The sequence below is a fragment of the Ahaetulla prasina genome, chromosome 2, assembly GCF_028640845.1.
Source record: "Ahaetulla prasina isolate Xishuangbanna chromosome 2, ASM2864084v1, whole genome shotgun sequence".
Taxonomy (NCBI): domain Eukaryota; kingdom Metazoa; phylum Chordata; class Lepidosauria; order Squamata; family Colubridae; genus Ahaetulla; species Ahaetulla prasina.
In genome coordinates, this window is record NC_080540.1 from 180236009 (window position 1) to 180258014 (window position 22006).

At 41.4% G+C, this 22006-nt stretch overlaps 1 protein-coding gene across 6 annotated transcripts in view; it reads right to left on the reverse strand.

Moving 5' to 3' along the window:
- Positions 1-22006, reverse strand: part of RFX1 (regulatory factor X1) — a 59131-nt gene that overhangs the window by 5684 nt on the left and 31441 nt on the right. For 3 of the 6 annotated variants that reach the window (XM_058165629.1, XM_058165627.1, XM_058165628.1), the window contains 15 exons: positions 16330-16425; positions 15541-15903; positions 14158-14252; positions 13163-13592; positions 10025-10206; positions 9075-9194; positions 8543-8658; positions 8161-8279; positions 7647-7756; positions 7178-7329; positions 6801-6898; positions 5034-5183; positions 3947-4155; positions 3666-3819; positions 3065-3110 (listed from right to left, as the gene is read on the reverse strand). In XM_058165629.1, the coding sequence (XP_058021612.1) occupies positions 3065-3110; positions 3666-3819; positions 3947-4155; positions 5034-5183; positions 6801-6898; positions 7178-7329; positions 7647-7756; positions 8161-8279; positions 8543-8658; positions 9075-9194; positions 10025-10206; positions 13163-13592; positions 14158-14252; positions 15541-15903; positions 16330-16425 (2440 nt within the window). The remainder of the gene's footprint in view (positions 1-3064; positions 3111-3665; positions 3820-3946; positions 4156-5033; positions 5184-6800; positions 6899-7177; positions 7330-7646; positions 7757-8160; positions 8280-8542; positions 8659-9074; positions 9195-10024; positions 10207-13162; positions 13593-14157; positions 14253-15540; positions 15904-16329; positions 16426-22006) is intronic. The other 3 variants (XM_058165631.1, XM_058165630.1, XM_058165632.1) reach the window with 2 other exon arrangements.

Genomic DNA, 22006 nt, shown 5'->3' on the forward strand with positions numbered 1-22006 from the left:
AAAATTATTATTTTTGCAAATTAATCAAAGCACAATAAATCACAAAAATGCATTTTCATTGAAACAATATCTTGTTAGTAAAAATTTACAGTAATGTGTCTTGATTTGAGAGCTATAATTGCACTCAACAATGAACTAAAGGGCCACCATCCGTGAGCTGTTGGACAGCATTACTTGGTCTGTTGTGTGGCTATTTGGGTGGTTTAGGGGCGGGGAATTTTGGTGGGGGTGTGTGTTTGGGGATTGTTATGTGTGTTGAACCTGGTCTTTGTGTGTTAAGTGAATTTCATTGTATGGGTATACTGTGTATACTTGTACAATGACACTAAAGTTATTATTATTATTGATTTCATACAAATAATTCACAACAATATAAACAGTGAAATATAAATGATGTTAATTTGAACATTTATTTTCTAATTTTTATTAAAGGATTTGTTACTTTGGCTTAAGATTCTTCTGCCTATCCTGCCTATCCTGTCTTTCTGATTTTTAATAATTATGCTACTTTAACAGATGTATGAATGTTGCCCATATTCTTTGTATGTCTAAAATCAGTAATAAATTTAGAATGTTATTTTTAAGTAAAATCAATGGACTTTTACTAATGCTTTTAATACTAATTTAAATTATTTTTACTGTGTCTTGCTAGAAATAGAAAAGTCCACATTAACAATACCATAAATAATAGTAAAATTCCAAGCTGTAACAGAAAAAAAAACTCATTCACAAAAAAATTAAAACAGTGAGTGCCATAAAATAACATTAAGAACCCACTTTGTCTCAATAACAACCCCCTTCCCTCCAAAACTGAATTCAAGTAGATTGTTAATAAAAAAACTGAAAATGTGTCATTTATAGTCTTTTTGGATAGCCATAAGAAACAGAGCCAAGAATGGTATAGCTTCTCCTTGGAGGTCTCAAGAGAAACGATTCCCCACCCGACCCCGGTTTTCTTATTTTTCCTAGTTCCACCCAAAACAGATAAAGGCCTCCAAGAGAGGTTGCCTTACCTACCCCTTACAGTCTTAGAAGAAGTAAGTAGGTATGCATGGGAGGAATCATCCCACAACAGCTTTGGAGCAGATAGCCTGCATGCGCTACATGGATCTGGAACTAAAATGGAATTTATTGTTTATTCTATTGTTCCTGCTTCACTACCATCCCTTAAAAAGACTGAAGGGTAACATCACTTGGATATTATGGGCTTGAAGAAATAAGCCTCAGAGGTGCTCTTGCTCTCTAAGTTTTGTTGTTGTATGATGCTCCTCGTGTTATACTTTTTTGATGCTTAGATAACATCCCCTAGCCACACCTGGCTAGGGCTTTTCCCTGTTCTCCTGGAAAACAGAAACATGGATAATTTGTGGAAGGATGGCAATATAAATTCAACTTCCAGAAGTTCAGGGGCAGTTTTACATTATAGGTAGTCCTTGACTTACAACTATTCATTTAGTGACCAATTGAAGTTACAAAGGAACTGAAAAAGTGACTTATGAGCAGTTTTTAGACTTGCAGCTGCTGCAGCATCCCCAGGGAGATTTGATCAAAATTCAAGCACTTGGTAGCTGTCATGTCTTTATGACTCTGTGTAAACTTATGCTCTAAGTAAGCAGACAATTGTCAGAGGGTCATGTTTGTTTTCAAGGCAAACGAGCAGGAGAAAGATTAACTGAAGTAGAAAATATTTGGGAATTATTTCTAAAGATAAAGGAAATCAAATTTTTAAGCCCTGGAGGGTGGGCATTTACATTGTCCTTTTACATTTGCTGTTTTTTTTTAATTGTACACAATCATTTTGTTTTTATTCACTAGACTGAGAAACAGGGATTAGACCTCAGGACAATCAACAAATTTTTCACTCCAGAAGGGGGGTTGCAAATCCCCCATTTTTTTATTTTTATACACATACATACATGCACACAGAGAGAAATAAAAATTGCTTACTTTTTCTCAAAATGTTGATGCCCTTGCTGAAGATTGTTAACATCTCACTAGTTCTTATATGGGATAGGCAATATTTGGCAAGATACTTACGTGATTTATTCAACAGCCCCCCTCCCCAAGCCTAACAGACTGTAGGCAGCTTACAGAATTTAAATATAAAACAGTACAAAATCGGTGTGTAAATCAATTAAATTATTATATCCTTAATCTAATTTCCAATCTAGAGATTTAGAATTTATCCCAAGGGCTTTCTGGAAGAGCCGTGCTTTCACCTGCTTCCAAAAACAATGAGATCATCTTTATCTCAATAGACAAGATACTACAGAGAGTGTTGCAGGGCCTGGGCCTTCAACAGTCTCAGCCAGTTGCACTGCTAGCAGACCTCGACTTCCGTCCCAGTGTTGCCACTGCCACTGAGAAATGTCACCCCAAGTAGAAGCCACGTCCAGGAGGTCCCTCAGATTGCAAACCTACTTTTTTCTGGGAGAATGCAACCCTATCAAAGATAGCACAATCCTGGAATCAATTGCATCTGAATCAACAGACAGTGTTTTATTTGGACCGAATGTAAGCCTGAACAGAAGCGTTAATACATCTGGATCAATGGTCTCTCTCTTTAAATTCACTCTCCCTGCTGTGTTTAAAATCATGACATCTCCCAGCTGTGCAGATAACTCTTAATTTCATCCTATGAGCTAGACCTGTACATAGACAACAGGAGGACTCATTCAGCATTGTAAAGCCTTCCAGGAAATGAGGTATGAGGTAAATGCAGCACTGGAGTCTAGCATGTTTTACATGCTACCCAAGCAGCATTCCCAAGATTAGACATAGGTTCTAGTTAATCATTACATGAAACTCCTTGGATAAATCTCTGTCATAAAGTGTCTTCCTTTTTCAGTCCTGGTATCAAGAGCCTAACCCTAGACAACCAACTTGTACTGGAGCAGTATCTGTTTCAGGCATAGCTGCAAATATATCTAAATATGCCCCTCCCCCGGAAGAAGCAATATTGACTCCCATTTGTAAAGGAAGGAGTAATAATTCCAAACAATCTGACATTAAACAAACAAGTAACCCCTTAAAACAATTAACCCCTTAAAGTTCTGGACAGTACCTTTATCAGGGTCCAAAGGGTTCAAGGAACTTGCCAGATTTGCAAACTTAAAAGGAAACAAAAAACATGGATAAGCAATTATGGGAGACAAATTTGTGTAAGGGACAGATGTAGGAATACACAGAGCTGCATATACATAATGCTTATTTTTTATTCAGAATAGTGTCATATGATTTTTACCTTGATAACTTGCTGTTCCTGAAGGTCCTGCACAGGAGATTCCACTGGCTATAAAGCATGAGTAATTATATATGGTTTTCCATCTGTAACTCTATTTTGGATTTAGGAAAAAGGACAGTGGAGACCCAGCCTGAGATAACTTGGCATATCCTATTAATCAAACCACTTGAAGTACAGAACTACTACACAAAATACTATCAGAACAGAGGAACTGATGCTCCTGATTATATGGAGTTTTGGTCTATATTCAGCTATACATCAGATTTATAAGGCAGTGGAATACATACAAAAACTTCATATAATCAAATACAGAGAAAAGTATTTCTTTCATTAGGATATCCCTGACAAGCTGACGATAATCAGAATTTGCAGAACACTCTGCCAACAATTCATTCTTATGTTCAACAGCCACAAGACCTACCTCTCCCATGACAGCTATAGGAGTCACACCCTTGGCCTGAGCTACACGATGTTCTATCAGGTAATACATATATTCATCATAGAGGAGGCGGATGAGATGAAAGGAGCCAAAACTGGCTGCACTTCGCAGGGTCAAGTCCCGAATCACCATGGAGCTGGAAAGAGAAGTAGCTCAGTGCTGCACATATCCTTGAAGTAGAACACCACGGCTTGTTAATTAAGTCACCTGCAGCTTGGGTGCCAAAGAGCATGTCTAACTTCTGCATCTCACCTTCCACTTACCTATAGAAGGACCACTTGAGGAGAAAATGTTTGGCAGCTTTGGGAAAGCTGGGACTGCCATGGTAGGGTTTTAGGACTTGGCTGACTACACCATCCAGCCACACTGCCCACTGCTCCAGAGAGTTCTGCTGCTGCAGAGTCATTTTGAAGTCTTGTTCGAGCCGCTGTACCACACGGTCCTCACACCGGCACACCCATGAGGCCTGCTCCTTTGGAGGAGCAAAGAGAAAAAGAAAGTTCTTCAATGCAATTGCTGCACATACACATTCTCTCTCTGCGGATAAGCCAATGGTCAATCTGAAGCGGCTTATAAAAATTAAAACTTTGTGGAAACAGAGCAGCCAAAGTAATTTGGTATTAAAAAAACAATAACACATCATGAGCTATTATGAAATATGTTTTCTCCACTTAAAACATGAACCATGAAAAAGATCCAACAGCTCACTAACTCTAGATTTTCTAAAATAATTTGTGGGACTGAGGGTCTTTCCCCCTCTCCTCATAGAGGCCAGTCAGGCTGCCCACTGCCCTGAGAGGAAGAACAACCGGTTCCTCTGCTCTGGAAGTCATTTTGGTCTTTTTGAGTAGCCCCTTCCTTTTACAACTGGCCCATTATAGGATGGAAAATTAAACATTAAGAATAGGTGCCTGAATTATCTGTTTTTCCATTTCCTTCTGTAACGTATTATTCAGATTATAAAGCTGGCAGCATGGATGGCCTGGTTTTTACTCTTCTAAAAGTAACTCAGGGCTGAAGGGTGGGGTATAAACACTATAAAGAAATGACTGAGAAAACAATTTTGATAATGAGATTGATGAGGCAAATACATTATTCATTTTTTGAAAAAGAATGCTAACTCAGATGGGCAGAGTAATCTAAACCTTCTTATGTCTGTATTTGAAGCAACTCCTGTATTGGCTACTTAGTTCACCAAAAATAACTGCGACAAAAAATCTTTGCGATAAATAGCATCTAGCCCATCTGAGGCAACAAGAAAATGAAGTGTTTTTAGTTTCTAGCTGCAAATAGAAAAGGAAGAAAAAAATCAGCATGGCCAAACTAGGGCATAACGATATAGATGGTTACCTGGACATTAGCAAAGTCAACCCGGTTGAGATCACTTAGCATCTGATTAATTTGAGCTGTATTCTGTAAAACAGCCCGGGCAGCCTGGGCAAGATGGTTTAGAGAAGTGTAACGTCGCAGGGTCTGGGCAAAGGCACTTGCTGCAGCCACCTGAGAAAGAAAAGACAAAAGACATAACTTTTTTCTCACCATGTTGCTTGGATCCGGATCATTGCAACATGTTCTTCATGGGGCTGCCCTTGAAGAATGTTTGAAAGCTTCAGCTGGTACAGAATGCGATAGCGCAGGTAATCAATATCTTTGGGGTTTGGGTCCACGTAGTACCACCACTCTGTGAATTGTGTTGGGTTCCAGTGTGTTTCTGGTGACATTCAAGGTACTGGTAGTTATCTTTAAAGCCCTTCATAGCTTGGGACTGTGTTACCGCAATTGTTTCTACCCATCTCACCAGTATGAGAGGCCTGCACCAGATGCCTTCAACTAAAGAATATTGGCTGGTGGGGCTCAGGAGGAGGAACTTTCTGCCATGTCACCCTCTCTGGAACATCATTCCATCTGAGATCAGGTTAGCCCCAATTCTGCTGGCCTTAACATTTGATTCTATGGCTGGGTCCTGGGAGTGTGATAAAGCTTGCCTTTTGGTTTTGCTAAGAGTTATTTTTGTTTTTATTTTATTAGTACTATCTATTTTATTGTAAGTCACCCAGTCATCATTAAGTGCTGTACCTTATGATTCTTGATGAATGTTATCTTTTCTTTTATGTACACCAAGAGCGTATGCACTAAGACAAATTCCTTGTGTATCCAATCACACTTGGCCACTAAAGAATTCTATTCTATTCTATTCTATTCTATTCTATTCTATTCTATTCTATTCTATTCTATTCTTGTGCGATGGTTGACTATATCAATTGATCAATAAAGCAATCAAATAAATAAATAAACTCCAAAAGAAACTGGGAAGAAGAATGTGGCATCCTAGCTTCAAGTATGCACAGCACAGAGATGGTATTCAGCCAGTTCGCACTAGTTCATGCGAATCATTGGCAGAAATTTGGCCAAGGTCGCCGAATCAGTAGTGATGGCCAGCTGGCCACACCCCCAAACTGGTCCCCACTCGCTCACTCTGCCCACCATGTTCGTCACCATCATGCACGCGCATCCCATTGCCTTGCAAGTCCAATGGGATGGGCATGCGTGAAGAACATGGCAGCCTTCTTTGCCAGCCACTTTCCAGCAGCAGCAGCTGACTGGTGGCCGCCAAAAACTCCAGTCAGCTTGCCTTCTGGACTCTGGACCAACCACCACAGAAGGTAAGCAGCCCGAACAAAGAGGCTGTGGTTGGGGAGGAAGCGGGGCTAGGGCCGGGGCCACTAAAGGAGGGGAAACGGGGATGACTGGTGAAGGGAGGGTGGGGGTAGATAGGTGGAAATTCCAAAAATTTTCCTACCTTTTCCTGTGAGTGTGGCTGTGGGGGGGTCAAGTGACTGAGTGGGCATGGGTGTGAGGGACGTCAAGCTGCCCACACCCACTCAGTCACATGCCCCCCCAGCTAGCCACGTCCACTGAACTGGTAGCAAAAATTTTTGAAACCCACCACTGATGCACAGCAACTGTTAGTGGAGTTGTCTATCAATCTCTCCTAGCAGAAACCTTAAGTTCGCCAAAAACATTATTCCTATAAGGAGGAGTAAAATGAGAAGGAAAAGAAAACATCTCAAGCTGCTCCACACTTCCTGCCCCACAACTTTGTGCTCTTTGGCTCACCTTCACTCGGACCATCTCTTCTGGAATATTCATCATAGCATTTGTCAACCAGCTCTCCAAACTTTTTGCAAAGTTTCGGATTGCTTGTGTCAAGGCACCTGGAGGAGAATGGAACCACAACAATAATTTCACTCTAAAATAGGCACTTTCAAAGTTGTTGTTATGGATCAACAGTTACCCTAATTACTTCCCTTTCTACTAAACAAAACTGTTACCCCACCAATCAGAGCACATGGGGGTAAGCCCACGATGAGAGAAAGCAGCAGTTTCAGGAAGAGCCTTTCCAAGAGCTGAAGCTCTCCACCCACCACTGGTTGCCCTAGATTTATCATAACCCATTATTGGCTGAAAACATGAGCTGTGCACAATAAGCTTACTCGGAATGGGCCGGAGCACTTCTGGGATGAGGACCTCTACCAGCCCCTGGTACAGCAAGTTGTCACAGTCTTTAGTCCATTTGAGAACAGGCTCATACTTAGACAGAATCACCAAGCAGTTCTTTGGGAGACGCTTCTCTGCTTCATCATGGCTAAAACATCAAACATATATATGCCAAATTTTAAAAAAAGTCATTGTAAAATTACAGCTCATTTTCTCAGAAGCCAGCATGTCTCGCCGTAGTTCACAAGAATAATCAATGAGTAGGAAAATTTGTTTCTTAGACAACATTCCTTTCAAAGTTAATGTTTTATTTGCCCTGACAACAATCTGGAATCCACTAATAATTTTAGGTACCTTTTGTTGGTAAAAGGTTGCAGTTAATATTTGTGGAAAAGGAGGGCTGTAAATTGAATGGGCCACATCACATACATGGGGAAGAAATGGCAACTTTGCAGTAATACTCACATAACTATAGGGGAGGTTTCACTGGGCTGGTTCAAATTATATCTCCAAAAAGTCTTCCAGAGTGTCTCTACCAGTGTGAACTGCAGGTTTACCATCACATCGACAATAGCCTGCAGAGAAGTAGTAGTTGTATTTTTTACTTCTTGCATACACTGCATATTTATTTCTTGCAGTGGAAAAGCTAAACTTAAACCCCTGAGCCCCACACCTTACCTGACTGAGTGCAAGCAACACTCCTCCCTGCTTACTGACTTTTTGTTTCCCAAACGGATTACTTTTCCAGCCTGTCACTTGCTAAGAACTTTCCTTACCAAAAGACTAGGCTTGCTCATCTTGTGGAATTTTTTTCTGGCAGCAGTAATCCCTTTTAAACCAAGTTCATTCAACATATTTAAGCCAATTCATTTCCAACACTGATTGCAAAAAAGGAAGAGTTAGAATATCTAAAGGATTTCAGGTTACCGACTCATGCTCTAATGCCTCATTTTGCTTTCCAATATGATCCATGACATACCTCACAATGTTCTCGATATAACAGCTGGAAAGCCTTTACATCTTCAGCCCCAACACCCTCAGGGAGATTCTTCCCTTGTAAGTCCAACTCTGTAAAGTCAGGCAAGCTGCGAGAAGCATCTGCAAAGAGGAAGGAAAAACCAGTCCAACAAGGTCAACTAAACCCCAATGAACAGCCACACTTTTCTATCATTTGCAAGTGAAACTACAAGTGAAAAGTTGGGTTTCATTTGCACTAAAATTTTATTTTCTTGAAATAAGTGGCAAACTGGAGCCCTGTTTTACCACCGCAGAAATACTGCAAAGACAGCAATATAAAAGATGGTACATATTCTCTTCTGCCTCCTACTCAGAGATCTCAGTGTCTCAAGTCTCATTCTTACCTAAGAACTGCTGGTATTGTTGTACTTGGGCACTGATATCAGATAGCCCTGAGGCCTGTTGCTGCCCCACAGCTACTCCGTTGGTCATGCCCTCCATTTTCTGAACGGGTTTGAGCCTGAAAGACAAACTAACTTAGAGTCAAGACATTTTGGAGCACAGTAATAGTGAGGAAAGGGATGGAGCACGCATGACATCAGGACAGGTATGCAGTGGTGCCCTATCAAAACTATATTCAAAACTGGATGTAGGTAGAAAGGAAGTTCTTCTGAGATTGCACAAAATTTAAACAAAAAGGTAGGGAAAAGTACTAATCAGGAACTTCCAAAGAAAAATCATGGAGGTTACTACAAAACCAGGTATCAGGAAAACTTAAAAGTTCCAACAGAAATCTGGAAAACCACCTTATACCACCAATCCAACTGGCCCATATTAAATTTCTAGGGCTGTGGGCAAGTTTAAACAGGTATCTTCACAACCAATGAATATGTCCTTTGTCACTGAACTTTGCACTTTTCCTTCACAATCTCCTACCGTTGCTTTTGAGAAAAAGGCTGTTGCCGCATGGCCAGATGTTGCTGGTCCTCCATGAGCCGCAGCAATGGGGAATTGGCTTTGATGCGCAACCCATAATAGTGGTATTTAGAATTCCCTCTGAAAGAAAAATGAAAATAGAAGCCTGTATATGGTTGATTAGACCATAACAAACCATTTCCTTTGGGGAAATGTTCCGTCCTGCCAAATAAATTTGGTAGAATGGAAAAGACAACATGAACACATTCTAGCCAGTTTGGGAAAGGGAAGCAGCAGGTTAACCAGCTTGCCCTTCTGTGTAAGTGGTATGTTGTGACAATTATGGAAATATATAAGGTAGCCATTATTTGACATACCTTTAACTTTTTCACAAAATTCCAAGACTGCTAAAAATTGGGGATCACCAATTCAATAAAAGTTTACGAAGTATTTTAAGTATTACAAAAAATGTGCTATTTTTATTCATGCCATACTGTCTAGTGAGTTCATGACTGGAATGAGATTTGAACCTGCATCTCTTCAGCCTTGGAGGCTTGAGGAAATACCGATTCTGTTCACAGAACATTTAACTAGTTATTGAATTAAACTTTTTCTGACCTAGCATCAAATACTATACTGTAAACTGATCAAATAACAGTGGGTCACATCCAAAGCTAAGGAATATAGTAATAAAGTGTTCAAAATTAAACCAATTAGATTGTACCATGTGAATGCAACTGCTAGGTTTATCTGATACAACATGTTTTGGGAAGCTAGATAGTATTATTCCCCATAATTACATAAAATCCATGTTTTATAGCTAATCCAGATCCTCCCAAAACAAATACTTGCTTCAATATGTGTCCTCTTAATAGCTGCCAGTATAAAAACAGAAACACAAATTTAACACATGCTATTTTTTTTCTTTTATGGAGAAGTCATGCTGGTTACACAGTCTTCCATCTTTTTACCTGGTTCCAAGCCGGCGAGTTCGGAGTCCCATAAATACTGAGCGGATCAGTTTTCCAAAAGATGCTGCATTGACTGGCTCCAGTTTTTGCTCCTGACAATGCAGGAGGTAATGGCAGTACAAGGTACTGCGAGGAAGGCTCACACCCTCAGCAGTCTCATAGTTATCCAACAGCCACTGGACCTACAAAGCAACAGGAGTGCAATTCACAGGTCCTTCAAGTTGCCTCCCAAGCCTTTACTGTTTCCTGTTTCAACTCCCACCACTGCCCATTCCCCCCATTTCTGCCCTTTCAGCTGCCTTGCACTCCTACACCCTAAACTCCACCACCCTTGCCAATTCTGACTAATCCCAAATAACTTTCTCAATATTCTTTCAGTTTCAGATGAAATTTTTATTACTTTTATTTTGATTTGCTATCCACTCACTTCCGAAACCAACTTTTTATTTCCATCAAAATAACTAGCATTATGCCTGCCTGTACTACTCTTGAAACTGTTCCTTGCTCTTTTTGAATATGTTTTAGTAAATTTGTCTTTCTATGCATTTTGCTAGATTTTCTTTCTATGCACACTGAAGTATTTAATCAATGTCATTTGGGAAATCAATGTGAAGAGATTTAAGAATTATAATGGTTCTAAAGAGAGGCAGACAGCGAAGAGAGTAAGCATTTTATATACTTTTCAATTTTATGGAGATTCTCAATCACCCAGGTCATTGTTGTCCCAAAGGTGCTTTTTTTTCTCAAAAGGCAACTGGAGTTTCGTGAGTTTTTTCCCTTTAAAAGCATTTTGCGTCTCATCCAAGAAGCTTCTTCAGTTCTAACTGGTGAAGAATGGAAGGTGTTATATTTATATTCTTTGAAATCATCCAGTCATTAGCACTAGATAAATCTTTTCCCCTAGCAGTTAGCTAGAATTGAAGAAGCTTCTTGGAGGAGAAGTAAAATGTTTTCAAAAGAAAAACAAAGAAAGTCCAGTTACCTTTTGGAAAGAAAAAACAACAACAGGAAAAAAGTACCTTTGGGATACTTTTCAATTCTTATGTAATGAAAATTAGGCAAAAAAGTAATTCTAACAATTAATTCATCATGTCCCTCTTGTGGCCTGAAAGAAAAATGCATGAAATCTGAGCTATAATCAGCAGACACAAAAACATTACCCTTATTCTTATTGTGTTATCTTGCTTCCCTCAAGAATCCATTGAGAGTTTAAAAACAGATTCAGAATCTTTGGCTGTTGTAACTTTGGTTGTTGTATAGCAGGGGTGTCAAACTCAAGGCCTCCGGGCCTGCTCCGGCCCACGATGAGGCCGAATCCGGCCTGCGTGGCCATCCAGGATATTGTAAGGGTCCGTCCCATGCCACTTTGGCCTGGCCCCCGCCATCCCAGTGGGCGCACACGCGCACAGGCCCAGTTCTCCATCGCCACACGCAGAACAACTAAAGTAGTCTGTGGGACTATGGTAAAAAAATAGTTCAAACCTTCCAATCTCGTGAGATCTTTTTTTTTTTTGTGAGAAGTTGGAAGGTCTGAACTATTTTTTTTACCATAATCCCACAGACTACTTTAGTTGCTCTGCACACGGTGGTGGCGAAAGGAGCTGGAAAGGTTAGTGAAGGGATGTGGCTGCCCTGGGTGGCAGGAGCTGTGTGTGAGGGTTTGGCCTGGCTCAAGAGCCCTCAGGTAAGCTAGGGCGGGTGGGGCAACTCTGTACCCCCTGCATTGCTTCATTTTGCACCACCCCGCCTGAATTCGTTCTTCACCACTTCTCCTTGCTTGCCACCATAATCTAGCAGGAGGCTGAACAACAAACTGGTGTGACGGCCGCAAAGCAAGGCGGAGTACGAAGCAAGGCTGGGGGGTTCGGAGGTGTCTCCCACCCCCCATTCCTGGCTTACCTGAATGCCCTGGCAGCCAGGCATTGAAACCAGAGAGGAGGGGGCCTCTCCAAACTCTGTATGTGTGTGTGTGTGTGTGTGTGTGTGTGTGGAGAGGGGGAGGGAGGGAGAGAGAGGAGGGGGGCTCTCCAAACTCTGTTTGTGTGTGAGAGAGACAGAGAGTGTGATCCCTGCTTCAGTCAGGGCATTCAAGCTGCTGGCAGCAGTGGGGGTGGGGACAGCCAACTGAGCAGCCATTTTTCTCCTCATCCTCTCCACTCAAGCAGCGCAGACTCCGTGGGACAGGGTCTCATTCCTGCCCCGGCACAGCAAATTCTGGCGGGCTGCTAACAAAGCCAGGTCTCCTCATAAGGAGATGGAGTGGGCCTCCCTCTGAGCCACACACTTTGCCCTCCCGCACACACCATGAGCAACCTGGCCAAGGAGAGCGAGCACAGCAGCAGTCGGAGCTGGCTCCCAGCCCCCACCCTCCCCTGCAGTCAACCACAATCTTGATACCCTTGTTGTAAAGTAAAGTCTCCCAAAGGGAGACGCCATTAGTGAACTCCGAAGATGACCACAGAACTGTACAGCATAAAAACTTACCAATAGCAGCAATATCTTCCATTACCTCCAAAAATAAAATTCTAAGAAATACACTGAGAATAATATAGAAAAAGGGAATCCCCTTCACCAGAAGAAATCTTATGAGAAATTGCTAAAGGGTTTAAATCAGCTAGAAAAACTGTGGTTTTAGGCCATTTATTGGGGTTTTGTGAGGAAATTAACTTTGAAGAATAAAAAATTATCTTTGATTTTGAGGAAACTATTTTTTTTAAAAAAATTATGCTACTAAAATCTCAAGTTAGTGAGCAATTGTAGGTAAACTTTTGGAGTATATTCAAAATATATACTTAGTTAGCATAATGTGCTATCCATAAGGTTGTCCATTCATTTATTTATTCAATTTGTATGGCCACTCATCTCACCTGAATGACTCTGGATAGCTTACTTTTTTTGGGAGTTGAGGATGTAACTTAACAATAGCCCAACACTCTTACAATTGCATCTTTTTTCAGAGAGACTAGTAAAACAAGTACACTAAGCTGTCTTTTAGAGCAGCCTGCCCACAAAACATTGCTTTTCCAAAATATAGGCATAGAAAATCACTGCATTAATAAGACTGGTTGCACTGACAGGAATAAGAGAAAGTTCCAGTTCCTTTGAATCAACAAGCAAATATTTCAGTGGAAAACTTACTGTTGCAGGTGAGGCACGGGTGGTGTGAGAATAGGACTGGCTTGAACTTCCCAGCATGTAACCTCCTTGAATCACATAGGTCCCTGTGCTGCTGCTGCCACCAGCAGCTCCTCCTCCTCCTCCTCCTCCTCCACCACCACCACCACCACCACCTCCTCCTCCAATAGTGCTGCCACTACCAGCACCATTTCCTGTTGCTGCTGGTGCTCCTCCTCCTCCAGCTGCTGCTGCTGCTGTACTGCTGCTTCCATTTGGATTGGCTATGATTTGTCCTCCAGAAACATACATAGGTACAGAGCCACTGCTGGCCACTGTTTGTGAGGTTCCTGGACTGGAGACCTGTGTCGGGGTGTTTTGGGATTCATAGTAATTTGCTCCAGTGTTTTGAGTATACAGGGGGGTTTCTGTGTAAGGGTAAGTGTTGGAGCGTCTGAAATGGAAGAAGCACAGTCAGATAAGCACATACACACATTAGTGGAAAAACAGCAACCTAGAGGAGAAAACTTCAACTACATAGATCCAGAACTGACACAGAACAGACACGGAGGAGGAAAGTTCAAGAAGCAGGACACCGCTGGCGATAGATTTATTCTTTTAAATGTTTCTGTAAAAACACCAATAATCACATATCAGGCATCCTGTTCCTGTCAGTTTTCTCTGGCATGTAAAGGGCACTTCTACCCCATCCAACCCCAGCCTATAAGATACAACTGGGGCACAATAAATCAATTGATGTTTAAGGTAGCATAAGATTCTTTCTTGAAATAGTTTCAGTTCCAGCTTTTGTTAGAAGAGTGGTTATCTCTATGGTTTAGAAATAATATGGAATCTGTTGGTTTAGACAAACATGGAAACATTTTGCCATTGCATGAAAAACTATAGCATGCCATTTTTTTGGAGCAGTGGCTTTGGCACCCTGAATCTGACCAATTAAATGATTAGGCTCAGGCTTCAGGATAGTATAGGCAGGATAAGCCTGACTTCTTTATACTCACATGGTACTTGCTGTGTAGCTGGCATCTCCTCCTTCCACATACTGAACCTGATTAGGATAGACATGTTGCACAGGAACCTGCTGAAGCTGTTGTACCTGAGCACATAAGCAGCAGGAAGGAAAGGAAAAGCAAACTGAGATCAAGAAGTAAGGCCATGTTTACTGTCCCTCACCCTTCCCCCCCCACTCCCAATAGACTTCCCTAAAGCACGACTGGGCCACCAGAATCCTTTTTCTTCCACATGTGTGCATTGCTTTTATCCTGTATCTGACATTCAGTTATGGATTCTCTGATCAAAGACTAATCCTCACCCCAGAATTTCTATGGAATAAGAATTCTTTGTGTAAGTGAAAGGCACTGCAGGTCCTCTGATAGACAAAATAAGTTCAGCATTACAATCATTAAGAAAGGAATGCAAGGCAAAGTAAATTTTCCCAAACATCAAAGCACAGAGCTATAGTAAAAAATGCAAGTACTCTTGGAAGTATTGCAACTACAATAACAATACACCATACAATTATTCAGAACTATAATTGATTGCAGTTGTTTTTACTAGGTTTACCCCTCCATCATGTGCAAAATGACCCTTTATAAAGATGTCCAGTGTTTTTTTTAATTATAAGAAAAGATTTTTTATGATTAGTATTTCAGTATTCCTCTGACCAAATCTTGTTCACAAACCCAGGCTGAAATCCTGACTAGCTATTAAAACCTATATTTTAAGTTCCATGTCCACCAAAACGGAATTTGTTTAAAGATAGGTTATATATTTCCCATAAATAGCAATAGCACTTAGACATATACCGCTTCATAGTGCTTTACAGCACTCTTTAAGTGGTTTTGAGTCAGCCTATTGCCCCCAATGATCTGGGTCTTTATTTTACCAACCTTGGAAGGATTGAAGGCTGTGTCAACCTTGAACTGGTGAGAATCGAACTGCTGGCAGTGGGCAGATTCAGCCTGAAATACTGCATTCTAACCACTGCATCAGTGGCTTATGATGGCTTAATGGTAGTTTCACATAAAGATGTGAAAGCCTGAAATGGATAAATTAGGAAAACCCCTAGGGCTTTCTCCCCTTTCCCTATCACATTTCTAACGATTCTTTCTCACATACACCTTAAGATTCCTATATTTACCCCTTATTTATGTAAAGCAAAATCAACTCTAAGTCTACAGAGGTCCAAGAATTTCAACTCCTCTGGCAGGGTATGTGGGAAGGGAAAATTGCTGTTTGACCACCACCAATGATTAAGACGAGATTCCTTTGGAGGCACAGAGAAGGGAATGATGCTAGTTTGCTCTCTTTTCTGTTGCTTAAGGAATGGTGTGCACAGGGCTTGCTATTCTTGGATCTCGGTTATTGCCCTTTGCTGGACCTACTTTAAGTGCTGTAGCTGCTGTTCCAAACACTAGCACCTGAGGGACTCTCTGAATCTTGACTCTCTGGTCAGGGCTGGAGTGATGAGAGGAGAGGAATGGTAGCTGCTCTATCACCACCTTCTGTTGTGGCAAGAGGAGTGGCTGAGGAAGCATGCGGACCAGCTCCACCCACTGCTCGGAGGCAGAATCTAGTGAGTGCATGTAGTGGAGCCTGTGCTCCGGGCCAGGTAAACAGCAGCTGGTCAGCTGGGGTGCACTGCTGCTGCTGCTGCTGTTGCATTCTAGGGAGAGGCTTTGCTGTACTCCTTGTTGCTCCTGCTGCTGCTCCTGCTGACTGCTCTTAGAAGGACCACTGTCTGCATTCTAGACAATAAACAGAAAGACTAAAGCAATCAGAGCTAAAGGAAAAAGAAACAAGAATGTAAAGGTTGAGACTGAGGACAGAAGGTCCCAGTGCTCTGGCTATTCTATATTCTATAAAGCAAAAGGGATTTTCAGACCAAGAAACTGTCATAGCTCAGGGTCTTTTCCCACTTCACTATTTGGGCAAGTAGAGTGGTCAGTGGCAGAAACCTCTGGATGGCTACAAAACCACATCCACAAGAGAAAGATAGGACAGGGTAGACTGATGCTGGATCAGGACTATTAGAATCACTTGAATGAAATAAAGACAGGGCTTTAACATTTCTGACATTAGTTACCTAGCTCAGAGGGCAGAAAGCCTCCATGGTTACAGGATAGAAGAAACGGAAATGCAGGCCAACCCAAGAGCAGAAGACAAACACTTACCTCTTGGGTAACATGAACCTGCTGGAGCCCTTGCACTGCCAGTTGTTGCACTGTACCTGCTTTGGGAGTTGTGGGAGTTGTCTGCACAACAGATCTCTGTGGAATGAAATACACCAGAGTCCATTAGTGTACTTTGGGATCTAGTTTGGTCTAATGGCTGAGGGATCCGGCTAGAAACTGGGAGACCATTAGTTCTACTCCTGCTTGGACATGAAGCCAGTTGGGTCAGTCCCACTCTCTCAACCCTAGGAAGGAGGAAAGGGCAAATCAATTCTCAAAAACTTTGGCAAGAAAACTGTAGGGACTAGCCCAGGCAGTCACCAGGAATCAAAAACTGACTAGTGTAAGACCTAGAATGATTCATTAGATTTTCCATGAATATCCTTTTTCTAAACTAGTTATAGGGTATTCTACAACAGTCCCTCTCACTTGTTCAGGAAGCAGAGTTAGATTTTAATGTGCTTCCTTTTGAAGAAACCAATTCCACCCCTAGTACTAGAGTAACAATCCAGAAAAAACCTCAAACGAAGCACATTTTTTAAAAGTAAGAGTAAGGTAAAGATGTAGCTGAAAAATTGCTCAAATGTATTGGGGCCCTGGTAATTTGTTTGCAACTTCCTCTGCGTGCGAATGTCTGGGTGGGTTCAATATCCTGCTTCCAGTGTAGAAAAAGGACCTCATGAAAACTTGAGCCATTTTTCTACAGTAAAACCAGGCCATTCTACAGTGGGAATAAATCCTGGAGGTGGATTTACATTTGGAAGGCCTGTAATTTTTGCTCAGAACAGTTTTCTGCATAGAAGAGGTAAATCACAGAATTTGTATCACAGAATCAAATTTGGATCACAGAATCATGTAGCAATCCTACAGATGTCTGTTGAAAGTGGATAAAATGATTACTTTTCTAGTGGAATGAATTGTTCTTCCCTGTGGGGCAGGATTATTCTGAATCTCTTATGCTTATTTGGTGCAAACCTGATTCACCAGACTACAGCTGGTGCAGTCAAGATAGAATATTACAAGGTCACTAGGAAACTGCCAGAGACTCTGAACTCCTTCTCAGCTAGGGCTTGATATCTCCATTTGATGTAGTTTGTGCAAATGTTCGTCTAATTGGATTTTGTAGCTAGGGCAGAAGTCCCAGTGGAAGACAAAACTGACCTTGAGAATAAAGGTTGGGCTTAGGCACTGAGGAATGGATGATACAATATTCTTTCTTGACCAACAATGAACCTATTTCTAGGGCTATTATGAATGCCCTCCCCATGTTAGTTGTTTAATGGCTACTTTGTGCATGGGCTTGAATAGTATTCATATTAGGGTTGGAAAAACTAACTGGATGTTCCATGACAGATTCTGGTAGTTCATAAATAGTATTGTCAGTGAGTCTTTCCTTCGGAATTTCTTGATGTGAAGATGGACATCTTCATCATTGGTATCAGAACTGAGGAGTGTGCTTTGGTTTGAATAACAGAATAACATAGTTGGAAGAGACCTTGGAGGTCTTCTAGTCCAACCCCCTGCTCAGGCAGGAAACCATATACCATTTCAGTCAAATTGTTGTCCAATCTCTTCATAAAAATTTCCAGTGTTGGAGCATTCACAACTTCTGGAGGCAAGTTGTTCTAAAAGTAAGAGTTTTTCTCCTTAGAAATTTCTCCTTAGTTCTAGGTTGCTTCTCTTAGTTTCCATCCACTGCTTCTTGTTCTGCCTTCAGGTGCTTTGGAGAATAGCTTGACCCATTCTTCTTTGTGGCCACCCCTGAGATATGTCACTCCTAGTCCTTCTTTTCATTAAATTAGTCATACCCAATTCCAGCAACTGTTCTTCATTTGTTTTAGCCTCCAGCCCCCTAATAATCTTTGTTGCTCTTCTTTGCACACTTTCTAAAGTCTCAACATCTTTTTCAATTGGGGTAACCAAAACTGGATGCAGTATTCTAAGTGTGGTCTTACCAAGGCATTATAAAGTGGTATTAATACTTCACATGATCTTGATTCAATCCCTCTGTTAATGCAGCCTAGAACTGTGTTGGCTTTTTTGGCAGCTGCAGCATACTGCTGGCTCATATTTAAGTGATTGTCCACTGCGACTCCAAGATCCCTCTCACAGTTACTAATATGACAGTGGAGATAACTTGATTATAGTCCATCTCTGAAATCTTTTGGTAAAAAGATGAGGACTTGAGTGGTAGAGGCTGATGTTGATGAGATTCCCTTCCTTAGGCTGTCTTCAGAAAACCTGGCATGTGAGCACATATATAAGAGTTCACAACCTCTTTGGAATTATAGGTAGTCCTTGACTTACAACCATTCATTTAACAACCATTTGAAGTTATGATGACACTGAAGAAAGTAAGTTACAATCAGTCTTTATACTTAACACCATCGCAACATCCTTGTAGTCACCTGATCTAAATTTGGATGCTTGACCACCGACATATATTTACAATAGTTAAAGCATCCCAGGGACTTTCCACAGGGCTTCCAATTAGCAATAAAGAACTTGGATTCACTTAATGATTGCATGGTTCTCTTAACAACCACAGTGATTCTCTTAACAAGAAATGTAGCAATAAAGATAATAAAATCAGGTGTGGCTCACTTAACAGCCACAGTAACAGGCATTCTGGTTCCAATTGTAGCTATAAGTCAAGGATTACCTTTAATAGTTGTGTTATTAAATCCTAGGATGGCAAGTTAACCCCATTTGGTCTCCAGGTCTATAGCTGTAAGCAGCTGGGATCTGTCTCAATGGTGCTTTTTCAAAAAGCATCTGTATTGTTTTTTAAGAAAGAAGAAGACAACGTTTCAGTTCTCATCCAAGAAGCTTCCTCAGTTGGGCTGGGAAGTGGCTCAGGCTGCTAATGCAACCTGTTATTAACACACAGCTGCCTGCAATTACAATTACTGCAGGCTCGAGTCCCACCAGGCCCAAGGTTGACTCAGCCTTCCATCCTTTATAAGGTATTTAAAATGAGGACCCAGATTGTTGGGGGGCAATAAGTTGACTTTGTATATAAATATACAAATAGGATGAGACTATTGCCTTACACAATGTAAGCCGCCCTGAGTCTTCGGAGAAGGGCGGGATATAAATTCAAATTAAAAAAAAAACATTTTCTTCTTCTTCCTCAAAAAGCAGTCCAGATGCCTTTGAGACAACTATGACTGGGATGACTGAGAATCTCCATTCAGCTGGGATCTGGGAAATTAAATCCTCTATCCAGTGATGGTGAACCTTTTCGGCACCAAGTGCCCAAACTGGAACATGTGCGTGCTGGTAACCCGAAGACTAGCTGGCCGCTGCAGAAACCAGAAGAGCGGCTGGCGATGGTGCACATGCCCACAGAAAGGGTTCTGCGTACCACCTCTGGCACACATGCCATAGGTTCGCCATCACGGCTCTATCCTAATCCTAGGATAGTAGGTTGGATGAGGCCAACAGGATCCATGACTGGAATGTTGAGAGGTTGACTAAGTTTGAATAGTAAGGCAGGCTAGGCAATTAGAAGCTTCATATCAGTTCCAGGAGCCCAGGCATTAGCAGAAATTGGTGGAAGACATACAGTAAGTTTTTGGACCAAGAAGTGAAAAAAAGATCTGTTACCCCTGCTCCCTAGTTTGAAGGGTGTGAGATAAACTGCTCCATCTTTTGAATCACTAGATTTGCTAGCACATCTATTGCTGCCCCCCCCCAAGATTGTAACTATTCGTTCAAACATCTTGGTATTAAAATTGTAATTTGGCAAGGTTCAAGTCTTCATGGCTGAGCTAGTCTGCTGTGTTGTGGATTCCCTGGGTGTATTTTGCCATGAGATAAGCTACATTTTTCTTGACTTAGCATAAGAGTTTGGCTATCTCTTCTCCCTTTATTGCTAACTCCCTTTCTCCTGATGTTGGCTTTAATCCCATAATACCTGCTAAGAGCTTCCTGGCTTTTTAAGAAAGCCTGGAGCATGCTCAGAACTAGGTGCGTGGTGCATAGCCCCCAGGAAATTTATGTTACTTTGGGCTCTCTCTTCCATCTGTCCCTGGACTACTAGGCTAAGGTTTGCAGTGAACTGGATTGACATCTGTAGTGAACTAGACTTGATGAGGGGGCATATGCCCTTGCCATTAAATAGAGCTTGTTAGAGTCAGTACTTATGAGAATTCCTCACTCTCATTGGGATCCCTTCTGGTTTCTTTGGGCTATTAGGGATGCTGAAGAGATGCCATATATATGATGAATAGAGTTAACATCCAACATGAATGGCCAGCTGATTCATGCTCTAAGCTCCTTATTTTCTTAGAGAGGGGGTGAGCCAAGATTGAGGTTCTAGAGAAGATGCTTGTGCCAAAGAAGACCCTTATGGCTAAAGCTACAGCTTTTTGTGATCTGCACCACAGAAACTCTATCCTTCTATTCTCCAAGTGTTTGGGGGTATTTTCCCTTTCTTTATTCTAGCTCATGAGACAAGAGCTGCCATGGGAATATCAAGTAAAAAGCATCTTGAGGAGGCTTAGGGTTGCTTATTTGGAAGGTGTAGCCAGTGACTCTCCCTCTCATCCAACTGTGCCTTGAAGATGCTGTGAGGATTTTGTTAAAGGTCTTACAGAAAGGGAAACATGAGGAGGGGATGCTTGCCACATGAATAGATCTAGTGGGTGATCCTTGGGAGCACAGATCTGATAATTTCAGGCCTCAGTTCTGAATAGTTTTGGAAATTCTGACTTCTAGATAGCCTGACTACTGATACACTTCCAGATCTAGGGACAACCCCAACTCCTCCCTGTCTGACTTATGTTGGGAATGATATCTGATTTGTATGTTCCACGGGCGGGAAATCCGATGGCTCTCTCTTGCTTTGGTAGCATATCTGTGGTTTTAGCCTAATGTTTTACCCTTGCAGTGGGGGTGTAAAAATATAAAGAAAAAAGGAGAATGGGAGATGGAGAATTGCTACTACATTACCCCTCTTTGTCTATGGAGATTCTCAAACCTCCATGTCATGGTTGTCTCAAAGGTGCTTTCTCCAAAAGGCAAGACTTTCTTGCTTTTATTCTTTGAAAACATTTTGCTTCACATCCAAGAAGTTTCTTCATTTCTTACTGACTGGTGGGGAATGGAAGGATTTATATTCTTTGCAGACATTCTTTTAAGATGACTGCAAAGAATATAAATCCTTCCATTCCCCATCATTCATTTAGAACTGAAGAAGCTTCTTGGATGAGAAGTAAAATGTTTTCAAAGACAAAACCAAGAAAGTCCATTTACTTTTGGGAAAAAGTGCCTTTGTTCCCCTTTTCTGGACCAATCCCAATATGGGTTCTCATCTCAACCCCAGGAGGAGAAAGACCAGAGATAGCAAGACCACAACATAACCAGTGACCACCTGATTATTATCAAATCATTATCAGGAATCTTCAGGAATCTTCAGTATTCAAAAAGTATGGAGCCCTCAAAGCTATGCTATTATTTGGCAGTTGAGCCATTAAAGCATCCTTGTTCCTTCTGTGAAGAACAGAGAAGAATTGGGTAGTCATTCATTTCCTTCCTTTCACATGCCCAAGCTATCTGATTCTCCTGACATGACCTTCTGAGGCTACAAGCAACATGCAATTATGGTCGGCAATTCAGAGGTTGATGCAATGAAAGCCAGCCCTCTTGCTCAGTTCAAGCCAACAAAGCAGTT